General features: G+C 32.1%; 1 protein-coding gene across 1 annotated transcript in view; it reads right to left on the bottom strand.

Annotated features, from left to right (window-relative positions):
• Positions 1-6,315: 6,315 nt before the first annotated feature.
• LOC129233334 (protein Tob2-like) overlaps positions 6,316-13,189 on the bottom strand; it is a 29,871-nt gene continuing 22,997 nt past the window's right edge. Inside the window, exon 4 of the mRNA XM_054867379.1 lies at positions 6,316-12,700. Coding sequence (XP_054723354.1) covers positions 11,987-12,700 — 714 coding nt within the window. The 3' untranslated portion in view covers positions 6,316-11,986. The remainder of the gene's footprint in view (positions 12,701-13,189) is intronic.

Below are 13,189 nucleotides of genomic sequence, written 5' to 3'. Positions count from 1 at the left end.
GAAAAAAAAAACAGTAGTTGTAGCTTACATTTGTAATAAAGATGTAGTTGTAGTTCGCTAAAAAAAATGTAATGTAGTCTTTCTGACCACTGCTTTTAAGCTAATGAACTAGCCGATTAAAAATTAATATATTTTAGTTATTGGAACAAGACCATAAAAGTTTTTGGTCGTTCTCACACATAGAATTGTTGATAAGATATAAACTAAATTTGGAAAGCGAGAAATGCGAAATGCAACAGTAGAATAGTTCAATTTATTTTAGTAATTTATTTATTTTTGCTATATTTGTCGAGATGAAACTCTTAAAATGGTTTGTCAGTTGTCCATTTCTTAATTTTGGTAGTGCTTGAATTGGTAAGTGGAAACTTAATCGCAAGAAGGAGGTGCTGTGTAACATCTGTGTTTCAGCACTTTTCTCTTTCCTGAGGGGACTGAAAAATAATTAATTACTAGCTGTATTGTTTTGTTTTCAGTATTACGCCATTCATGTGGTTCCCTCGAAAATAACTTTCGAGACTCAGATGATGAGTAACGAAGTTCATCGCAAAGGATGTTGAGACGGATTATCTTGCTAGCCTTTGTAGTTTTTTGACTTTGCAATGCAAGAAATTGCTACACAACGGTTTTTTATTTTTGTTTCACCATTTATTATCTACAAAATACAAATCTTATTGTAATGAAACATATATGGAGCAGGTTATTAACGATAAGCAAAAGTAGTGATAAGTACACTCAAAACTAAAATGACGGAGTGGGATAAGATGGTGAAAGGCAGCGCGGGCAAGATGACGAAAGATTGCAAAGTTCATCATATTAACTAATGCGTTTTTGAGTACCCATCCTATATAAGTAAACTTTTGGACATTAATATTTTTGGAGAAAAAGATTTTCAAGCTTCGTACGCAACTGATGATGCTGATGCCAACAAAAAGAAGATCCATCCGTAGATTCCCTCATTTCCTCAGTGCGAGAGAGTAGACAATTTTAGAGCTAAAAAAGGCAAGAATGTTTAAAACAAAAACCTTAAATATTATTTCCATATAAAACAGTAAGACAATAAGGAAAACTAAAACTCTACGGGCAACTGCGTTTTACGTCATTAGATAAGTTAATGTTTAAGTATAAATTGTATTTTGTAATCTCGTTCCAATAAGTTTTGTATCACATCATAGCCAGTAATTTTTTCCCCATTACGTGGCGGTTCTTTTTTTACTCGACTGCGCTTGCGTGACGCAAAAGAGAGTAATGTGCTCATAAGTCTATGTATGTACAGTGGCTCCCAAAAGTGTTCGTACACTTTGAAATTTTTTAGTAAAACCAAAATAACTCTAAACTGAATTCGAATGTGAAGTCCAATATTTTTTCACATCATTCCTATGTCATTCTAAATACAATCCATTGGTTTTTTTCAAAATATTGACGGATCTTCTTTTTGAAATGGGTCAGAAAACGAAGAAACAGAGAAATAACGCGCCACAAAAGTCATCGTGCACTCAAATATTTTCGAACTAATTCATGATTAAAATTATCACATGCCGTTTTATTAATATTTTTGCATTGTGTTGACCCTTATAAGTCATTTGGCTTTAATTTTTTGTTTATTTATTCCTTAATATTGTGCTTATTACTGTAAAATGGCTGGTATTCGTAAAAAACCGCAATCACCATTCAAAATTTGAATTTTTTACCCACAGTAGTGGTAAATTGGTTTGAAATGTCTCTAAATTAGTTAATTTATTTGTTTGTATAGTAAAGTGCTTGATAAAATGCTTTAAAGAAAGGAATCGAACCGAAAACAAGGTAAGAAAAGGTCTACCGGCAAAGTTGACAAAACGTGATCGGAGATTTAAAGTTAAAAAATTTATGAAAAATACATATTTGAGTGCTGTAAAAGTTTCTGTAGAGTTAAATGAAACATTTTATATTTAATTTTCACCTAAAATTGTTGGCCAAGTTCTCTGATTTGCTGGATTAAATGGGACCTCTTCCCGCAGAAATTTTCTTGGTCGTGCAAAATACAGAAAGCTTACGCTTTTCGTCGTAAAATCAATGATAAATAAGCTAAAAACGTTTTAGAATCATGTCTTACTTACAGATAGAAATTAATTCAACATTTTTGGTTAAATTGTTCTATAACTGCAAGTAGAAGAAAAAATTAGGAAATTAATCTTAAGAACTTATTTGGATCAGTTAATCAGGACGGTGGAGGTGTTCTAGTGTGAGGGTGCATATCAGCATCAGTACTAGGTAGTTTGTAATTTTTTGATGAAATAATTAATCATGCTGTTCCTTTAAATATTTTAAAAACCAATTTTGAACTCTTAGCTAAAAATTTGGTTATTGGAAACAACTTTGTTTTTTTATCAAGGTAACGATAAGAAGCACACGGTTTTCAACATTTGCGTCTAGTGCCTCGAAAACTGTCCTAAAGTTTAGAAAATACCCCCTCAATCTCCAGATTTTAACTTAATGTAACGTATTTAGAGATATATGGAGGCTAGATTACGAAAATAGAACTTTAAAACGAAAATAGAGCTGGAAACAGTAAGACTCGAAGTGTGGTTGAACATTTACTCAGAAATTACGCAAAAAAAAGAAAGAAAAAGAATGAAATCTATTCCCAAACGTTTAAAAGGTGTTATGAATACTGTATGATATTCTACTAATTAATAACTTAATCAAAAGTTAGATTACTCAATAATATATAGACATTTTATAAAGTGTACGAAGACTTTTGTGAGATAAAATTTCCGGCACTTTTTGGTTTTTGATTTTAAAAAAATTAAGTTTTAATATTTAAAAAAAACTTTTCATGTAGTTTTGTTAAAAAGTGATCATAGATCTTATAATTAAATACCTATTCCGAAATATTAATTATAACCAATGGATAGGGTCCTATTTCGTTGAAAGTCGTAGGTGTACGAAGACTTTTGGGAGCCACTGTATGTTTGTTCCTATGTGGCGTTGCATAGGCTAAACGCCTTGGCCAATTTTTTTAATTCTTACGTCAATGGATTTGTCTTGGGAGTGTCACTAAACATATGACGGTAATCAAAATTCACTATATACACAACCAGTTGCCATTTGTTCAATTTGGAACGTGCGACAGATGCAGATAGATTTCACTGCCTGAATTTTTTGTTTACTAAGTCTACTAATTGGGGCCTCAGTGGCCAAGTGGTCTAAGCGATTGCTTCTCGCGTTTGAAGTGGTGGGTTCGACTCCCACCCTCGCTCCGGATGTATTTTCCCCTCCTTATGATATAAATTCTTTCATGTGTTGTTTATATACATTCTGTACTGTAATAAAAACTATATCATGCGTAAGGGAGGTGAGACACTCAGATTGTAGTCCTCATCAAGATAAACCCGTGCAATTAGCAACAAAAGAAAAAAAGTCAACTAATTCGATTTTCATCTCTAACATGTTGCATTTGTTTTTGTCGGGATTCAGGGGACTGAGTTCTGTGACGTGTACTTTCTGGACAGGTTTTTTTTAGTTTTGCGAGAAAGATTTTCCTGACGATGTTTGCTAGCTCGCGTCATCATGAGTTATACAGGTTGTTTATATAGTTGTGCTATGGTTGACTTAAGTTCGCGCGTTTTTGCTGAAGGTCAAGCACATGTAGCTTTTAGTCGAGTTAGGTCCCTAGAGGGACTAATTATCAGTAGTTTAGTCCACCGCAAGTTACTTAATAAACCTCACGATGCAAATTCTCTCAATGAAATAACAAGATTGCGAAATGTACCGTCTTATAATCATAATAATCTAGTAAATGAAAATTAACTAAAAAGTGTAAAATAAAAAATTATTCCGACTGCGTATAAACTAAAAAAAACTAAAAAGAAAAATGTATAAGCACAGTAGTTTAGAATGAACAGAACAGAAGGATCAACAGTAGGGGCCCATTCCTTTCTAAATCAAGGAACCCCGTAAAATTTGAATGGTCCTCGACTGTTGATCTTTCTATTCTGGTTTTGAATTTATGATTTGTATTATCTGTGTACGATTATAAAACTATTTCAATGGTGTAGTTATTCAGTAGTACTTAATAACATGCTAAACTACTGGGCTTATACATTTTTCTTTTTTAGTTTTTTGGTTTTTACGCAATCTGGTCTTTTGTTTTTATTTACTAATTTTTTATTATTTTTTATTGAGCAATCACGATTGCTTATTGTTCTCATTTGACTGTTTTTGACGTTCCTTTGATTTTTCCCACCGCCTCCCTCCGCACCATCACCGTCGACGGGCTCCTCACGATGCTGCTCCTATAGCGAAAGCCGTCTCCAGGTTGCATTCATGTCCTACACACACACGCATACATACACAACTACACACACACACGCATACACACACATACACTTACACACACATACACATACACCAACACACATACACAAACATATACACACACATACACACATTCATGCTTGCACGCAGACACAAACACATGTGCCTACACACACAAACACATACCCCCCCACACGCACATTCATACACACAACTACCCACACACTTATGCCAGCACACAGACACAAACACACATGCCTACACACACACATACCCCTACACATGCCTACACACACATACCCCTACACACAAACACACATACCCCACCCCCACACAAACACACACGCCTACATACACACACTCGTGATTGCAAAAAACATAATTTGAATTCAATATGTCAAAATTCAAATTAATTTTTTAATATTATTTTTTATTATTATTTTTTATTATTTATTTTTATTTATTTATTTCTTTGTATTTTTAAAATCTACCATTTAATTCTCCATGTTTACTTTTAATTATCTTACCCACTAGGTTGGATAAGACAACGAAAAATACCATTTGATTTTGATGACATATTTCTCCAATTTCAAAAAAAAAGGTTAGCCAGAATCTCAATTCTTTAACTAAAAATAACAACTCAAACACATCGTGGGTTTAAATCTCAGGTTTTTATTTCACGTTAAAAAACAAGAAAAGACTTTTGAGGCTGAAATTCGTCATCTTATCCCACCTTCCTCTGAAGTTGTTATAATTAATAAAAGTCAAAAATTTGGAATTTTTTCAAATCAAAGTGACTTTTTAAAGTTATCTCTTATTTGGGTTTAAATTTTTTTAATGTATTTAAATAATCGATAGTTCTATTTGAAAACTCTGATTTACCTACTTATTCTGATTTGATTATGAAAATATTTTGAGATCAAAATTTACTTTGAATTAAAGAAACGTGACAACTGTCAAAATCTTTCTCCTACTTAGAATTTTAAAGGCAGCTCTCCTCATATCTACGAATTTAAAATAGTTCATGCTTCAAAAACATTGATGATTTTTGGTAGACGCATACTGTCTGACCACGGATTGTATGGGAAGACAAACATCCGTTTTACAGCCGGAAATGGACAAACCTATTAGTTTTAGCGATGTCAGCATTTGCAGAAGCAGAGTCTCAGTCAAATCAGCTCTCCTCATCAGCCCTCATCCCCTCAATCAGCTCTCCTCATATGTACGAATTTAAAATAGTTCATGCTTCAAAAACATTGATGAATTTTCGTAGACGCATACTGTCTGACCACGGATTGTATGGAAAGACAAACATCCGTTTTACAGCCGGAAATGGACAAATCTATTAGTTTTAGCTATGTCAGCTTTTGCAGAAGCAGAGTCTCATTCAAATGAGCGGAATACACGCATCAAATTTTTACTTTTCCCCCTTTTTCAGCTAGATTCGTCTTATCTGGACGTTTGGAAATTCCATACAATCCGTGGTTGGACAGTAACCAACATAGATGTTTTATCTGTCTTCATAGTGTTTTATTTTATTAGATGAACAAATTCATTACCAATTTCTTAAACATTTTGCCTCAGTTATTCGATTTAGGTAAATTGTGGCATTTCTGAGAGTTTTCTTATTAGAGGGTTTTCATATGACGCACTTTTATCTTGAAGTTTAAAGGTCTCTTACATGAAAGCAAAGTGATATGAATAAAGCTAACTTCTGATTATTGTTTTTTTTTTTTCATTCATTTTTCTGATCAGCTTAAGCGCTTATTTTTCTGATCATAGTAGGGGCGAAACCTAACCAGGAAGTACTAAGAAGGCTACTCATATCCAAAGAATAGCTGTATGACACATCAGCTTTATGAAAGGTCAGGTTTGCCCCAACTGTAGATAAATCATTTTGATGTTGATTAAGATCTTAATAACCCCACTTACCAAAAGATAATCAAGGATAGTAGAAACGTACTTCGAACAAGATATTCGGTAAAAAATCAAAACGTACCAGCGAAATAAGAAAGACACATATTTATAGAAATAATGCTCAAACGTTTATTACAAACTTAAAAATATAAGAACGTATGAAAATCTTACGACTATAGATATTATTATATGTGCACATCACATTAGAGGAACGAACACACGTGGAACAATAATTATAAATCTGCATTGGCAAAATGCTACAAAGATTACCATATTCATCAAAATAGCAGCAACAACAAATTGCTACAAAAATTCCAAAATGACATGAACACTGGATGAATAGTGACATTGCTCGTAATAAAAGGAAATGAAATGAAAAATTATCATAAACCCTTTTTTTAAGATCACAAGAGCAGAGGTACGAAAGGCTTAAAAATTTTGTAGTTCTTCTCTATCGAAAAGTATTGAAGGAAGGAAGGATTAAAAAGATGAAAATTCATATTTAGCAGAAAGTGACAAATAATAAATGTAAAACGTGAAACGCAGGTTTTAAAAACGTCTTTGTAAAGACTGAAACTATGAGCTTGGATTCCGTTTTATGTTCAGTCATATTTTTAACAAGAAGCATGTAGTAATAAAATATATTATATATTCACATTCATTGAAGGAAACATTATTTTAAACTTTTAAAAGATGAATTTAAAATTAATATTTCCTACCGAAGAAGTAGTTTTACGCTGTATATTTTTGGTTCTAACTGAATTGCATATTGAGTAAACTACAGATATCAATTATGCAGAAGTTTATAAGATTATTTCACAGCTATTGTTAAAATAATCATAATACTTAAAAATACAGTATAAGGAAATACATGAAAGTACAACATTATTTGAAAAATATCTACAGTTCAAAAATTTAGATAGTAACATATAAAACTATTTGTAATGTACTTCTCGAAGCACAAATGTTTTTTTTTTCTTCTAAAAATACCGATAAATTTAATATGAACTATTTATCTATACATAAATGTATGCTTGGGAGAAAATATTATTTCAAATGCTTTGTATACAAAGTCTAAAATATGCAGGGCAATAATTATTAATCTAATAAATTCCGTTTCAATCACAATTAACAAATGTCGGAAAATACGACAAAACAGCAACACATCACATTTAAATGACATAGAAAAACTTTTAGTTTTTAGAATCTGCATAGCATTATTAATTCATGCATGTAGGAGTAATCCGCATGCATGAAAATTCATTATGTACTGTTTAAGAATTGTGTCTCTCAATAAAACTACCCCGGACATAGGTGAGAATATCGTTAATATCACGCAGCCTTACAATATATGATCACACAGAATGAAATTTCTATGTTACAAATCACTTTATGAAAAAACTTCTTACGATAAATACTCAACCCAGTGTTCCACCGTTGTACTTCATATTTTTTGTACCTTTACATATAAAAGTAAGCTAATAGCATGACAACTTTGAGTAGAAAATATAAAATTCCATTTCATCTCGGTAATTTCTTCTTCGTTTTATATTATTTAAAAAGAATATTGAAATATATAATTTTCTCTCATAACATTTTCCAACATTTTTACACACAATGATATATAATATATATTTATATATATTTATTTACTAACACAACATACACCAGATTGAGTAAGAAAATATACCCGCCGGTAAGTTTATAATATGAGAAACGGCTAAATATTAAAACTCGGGCCTTAACGTGCAGTAGTGTAAGTACTTAATCAGGGAAAAGAAATTTGTTTTAAATATACTTTATTCTAGCTTAGTCTATGGAATACTAGAGTTTAGTTTTAAGTACTTCTTTCGGCATTTGGCAACTGTCTTTGAACCACAACTTGTTTCAAAGAAATTAAGTACTTGACGTAAAAGTTTTATTTTAGACCAAAAAAGCACATTTGAGTATAGGATGAACAAAACAGTAGAATGTAACTTTAACTAAAACAATTGGAATGGAAATATATATAAATAATTTTTTGGTTCAAAGACGTGTGTTTTTTTTTTCCTGTGTCGTTCTCGGAGCAATTATAGTCCACTTTTCTGCACGTAAAATATTCATTGAGCAAGTGGAACTTTCAATAAATTTTTGCAAACTCTTGCATACTGTTTTCATTTTAAACTGGGGACATTAGCCATTAAACTAAAGGTAAACTATGTTCAATATTTTGATCTATAAATTTTCAACAACGATTAACAAGTATAATTACAAATTTTATTGCATTTGCGAATACTGAAGGTCAGCGTCCCATGGCCAACAGAATTTTTTTTTCAGGAAGATGTATTTACATCCTTGAAAAGATCAAATCACTCATATATTACACCTTTACTACTGGTAGATGAACTAACATATACCAAATCCATTAAAATTTCATTTTATGAAAATATGATACTTGCTATATTTTTAACACTTTCAAACATATTTGGCTCTTTTACTGAAAGTAAGACTGAATACATCTTCAATACATGATGTTTGAAAAATACGCAAGAAAAATCCTCAAATTATGTTCTTCGTTAATACAATATGCATTAAAAGTAAAATATGTTTTTGTTTCCTTTCTCTGATAAATATCTTTGATGATTCCATTTTTTGAATAAAAAAACAAATAATAAAAAGCGACTTCCGTTGTGAGTGATTTAATAAAAATAAACTTACCTTGCTCTCATATAAAAATCATATTTTTTTATACAAATACGCTCGTTTTTTTTTTTTTTTTTTTTCTTTTCTCGTGAAACCAAAATATCATTTCCTTTCACAAATATTCTGACTAACTTTCAATTCAGAAGGAAGACCCTAAAAACTTTTTTGATGTGGCTAAAGGGAAACTCTGTTAATAAAGTTAGAAATACGTTAAGCAAGAAATATAGATCTAAGACAAAAATCACACTTTCTGAACCCGAATGGACAGTTATTAGTGAGCAGCTTGCAGACAAATATCACACAAAAATTTACATGTATTTAAAACCAATAGAAAAGTAGAACACTAGGTATTAAATGTCGTCTGAAACATTTAAAACTACCGTAAAATGTGAAGAATATATTGCATTCAAGTGCTCACATTTCATCCAACACCTGAAAATATTTTTTGAAGCGCAGTGTTACACTAAATTCGCTTTGAAATATTTCTCTTGAACAAACCAATCGACATGTTCCTAACTCTCGTAACTTAGAGGTGTAAAAAACATAATATACCGGTCAATTCTTTGAAATTTTGTTAAAAAATAAATTTTTGGTGTCTAATATATAGTTGAAATGCAATATACTTGTGTCATTTCTATCAGATCCTCAAGAAATATTATAATGTTTAAGAGGGGGATGGAAGGGGGCTGAAAAAAGTTCTCTCCTGCGTTATATATTCTTTCTTCACTTAAAAATCGCACAGCCTATCCAGGAAATATATCAAATATAGTAGATATCTTTATGAAAAGCTTATAACTTTATGTAAAAACAAAATGCAACCAAAATAACTGATTTCCATCATTTTTTAAATTTTACTTGAGGGAAAAAAAGTTTGAAAATGCTTTTAATTTGGAGAAGGCCCTTTGCCCAAAATCATTTTAACTCTTGATTCAGGTTTGTCTCAATATGAATACACGTGCACAGGAATATGTCATCCATTATTTCCACGAATAAAAAAATTGTGTCTCCCAATAATGTTTTCATTATGCTGAAAATCAATCACAACTCAACAGCAAAATATACGTTTTCATAAAGATGATTTTAAGTAATTAGCGGCAATAAAAAAATATATGTTTGCTTTTGCTTGTTTCATTTTTATTGTAATTACTTTCTTAAAGTTATGGCACTTTTATGCAATAAGGAATTGGTTTCTCTTAAAATAAGTAATTATAATAAGGTATCAGGATCAGAAACATATTTGCCACTAACTATTAATGCCTTGCAAAATAAACCAAATATGAAGTATATATCTTTATTTCATTGCTGTAGCGTCGTAAACAGTTTTTAAAACATAACATATTAATCTGCAAGAAGTATCGAAATCTCTCAATTGCAAGCTATTTTCAGACTAGAACAATGACTAAAATTAGTTTTAAAAATATATTTCAACTTTTCTGGTAGAAATTTAAAATTGCAAAACTTTTAAGTAAGTAAGAAAAAATAAGAAAAAGAGTATGTTAGACAAGAACCGCCCATTTTCATTTCTTTGATGAATATTCAACACCATTACGATTATAAAAACTATCAGCACCACTCCTAAAAATATATCTTTGAAAATTAAAGTACTTTTTTCACACCCAATGAGACTTGAAAAAATATAACATTTCAATCTGGTTTTTCCTGAATATGACCAAATCCTCGAGTTCCACGACAATTCATAGGACAGCTTACGATCATTGAAAAATGACAATGCAAATGAAGATCAATAACGAACTGAGATGTTAAAAACATTGTCTTTTTGTACAACAACAATAAACTATAAAAATAAAAAAGCTTTACCAACATTCAGGTTTTTAAAACCACAACTTGTTTACTAAACTTTAAACAATAATGTAACTAAATTAATAGAATAAAAAAATAGAAACAGACGAAAAACAACCAAGCAATTCTAGGAAAATGTGGTTTTGTACTAATCCATCACAAAATATTCCGGACAGGAAATGCAAGTAATCTCACTATCCTACGCAACCATTTTTGCATCACTGAGCACAAAATCCTTGCTTTCATTGTTCTTGATCTTGAGTTTCACACATTATGTCCATTTAAAATAACCACAGGCGTTGATCTTTTATAATATGTTTAAAAACAATATTTCAATGCTTAGAAAAGAATCACATATTTTCTTCAGAAAATAATTTTCTAATTTTAAATTCAAGAGCTTCATAGCTGCCAAACTCTCAGGGCACGGCATATTCTTTTTTGAAAAATCACAAGTAAGCTATTCCGATGGACTCTTACTGATTCACATTTCCACACAAATATATGTTAAGAGATCAGATAATGTGTGGATTCATCCTTCATATTGCAACAAACCTGTTAGGTTCTGACAAAGAGTTTACTTTGTTACCTTCCAAATCGTAGAATCACTGTGCGATCTTGTATTTTGTAAATGAATAGTATGCCTATCCAGGAAAGACTATGCATCCATTCACTGGTACAGAGTGAATAATGAATTGTGCACGCCGATGAATGCCACAGAAAGTGGCATGATTGAAAAAGTGAATGGTACTCCTGGATTCGTCTAAATCCAGGTTAGAGACTTACTAACGCTTTTTAATAGATTGGCTTAAATTTTTGAAAGACTTGAGTGTCTTCTAAGAATATTTTGTTTAATTCAATCACAGACTATCATTTCCATCAAGGCCAAAGAAACTTTTGAACACACTAGGGAATATATATTCAAGACAGTCAATTATACTTTGCCAATAGGAACAGGTTTTGATTTTATATATCTTAAACTTCTTAGCTCTCATTATTATGGTAAATCTACCAATTAAGTATTTAAGTAGTTTTGAAAAGACATGTCTAATAATATTCAACAGAATTATGATCCATACTGGAGTTAGGTGATTTTTTTGTAAAATAAAAGAAGGTAATCTTTCTGTTAGTTTTGTAAAACTGTATACAAGAGACTTTTTTGCTAATGAACGAAAAAAGACGTGGTGAAAAGAGAAAGGTGAGAAAAAAAAACCTGATTCCATATTTTATACGCATATATATTGACTGCTCAGAATATAAATTCGCAAATCGTTCCGTTCCAGTGGAATCCAAATCTTCAGTTGGCCATCAAAAGGTGCTGATTAGGATAGGACATACCACCGACATTGAAATTGTCGATGCCAAAGCCCTTATTGCCATTTTCGGATGTCGGCGTATTCTTAAAGCTGACACTACCGTTGGAGACGCCATTCGTCGTAGCATTTCCGTTGAATGGACTTTTGTCGAGGAACAGCGACAAAGCATTTGCATTGTTGACACTTTGTCCCAATCTCTGGGAGTTGGTTGCTTTCGACGAAGTGGAACTGCCGTTGGGCGTTAACAGACCGCTACTGTGTTGCTGCTGTTGCTGTCCAAGTCCATTAGACCCGGACGCGTTCGAAAAAAGGTCGTTGATGTAGCTCCCTTCGTAGAGCCCTGGCCTCTGGTTAGGAGAGAAATGCGACTGGGGCGTCGGTGGATAAGGATGAGCTTGGTGGAGGTTGGCAGCTGACGCCAGCAGCAAGAAGCTGTTGGTATCCATCTGTTGGGGCCCTCCGCTGCTAGGTGGTGTCGGTGAGAGTGATCGGGGCCTCTGCTGCTGAGTGACCGAAGCGAACATCGGTGGAATCTGTGTCTGTTGCTGCTGCTGAATGATGGCACGTTGTTTTATGTAACTGCTGAACTCTGTAGGTGACATGCGATGCGATCTTTTGCCGTTACTTTTTAACTTCGTGGAGCCAAATTTAGTCTGAGCGAAAGTAGCGGTGGTGAAGGTGATCGGAGTAGTTACCTGCGAAAATTGAATAGGTAAGTCACTCAAATTAACTCCTAAGTAATTTCTTAAATTTTCAGAAGTACTTTCAAAAATATTTCAGAGCAACGTACTTCAGACTTTAAAGTAAAATAAAAAAAACCTTATAAAAACAAAAAATATTAAATTTTTCAAGAATTTCCATGCTAGTGCCTGAAAAATCATTATATAATAAATCGTTTTACTACAGTTTCTTACATTCAAATGTCATTAACTTCGCTGAGAAATAAAAAGAGATCAAACTTTGGAAGTAATTACACTTTGGGGCTATCATCTGTTTGTGAAGGAAACAATCGAAGAAGAAAATCTTTTAGGTCATAATACTTTTAGGCTATTAAGAGGGCAAATGATTAAATGAATCAAAAATAAGTAAAACTCTATCTTCAAAGATCAGATTACAAAGAGAGTGAAACTAATACTTTGTTCAGGAAACCAGACAGAATAAAAAAAATGCAAAAAAGGTCATTT

This window comes from Uloborus diversus, chromosome 1 (genome assembly GCF_026930045.1).
Source record: "Uloborus diversus isolate 005 chromosome 1, Udiv.v.3.1, whole genome shotgun sequence".
NCBI lineage: Eukaryota > Metazoa > Arthropoda > Arachnida > Araneae > Uloboridae > Uloborus > Uloborus diversus.
This window is presented reverse-complemented; position numbering and strand designations above follow the sequence as displayed.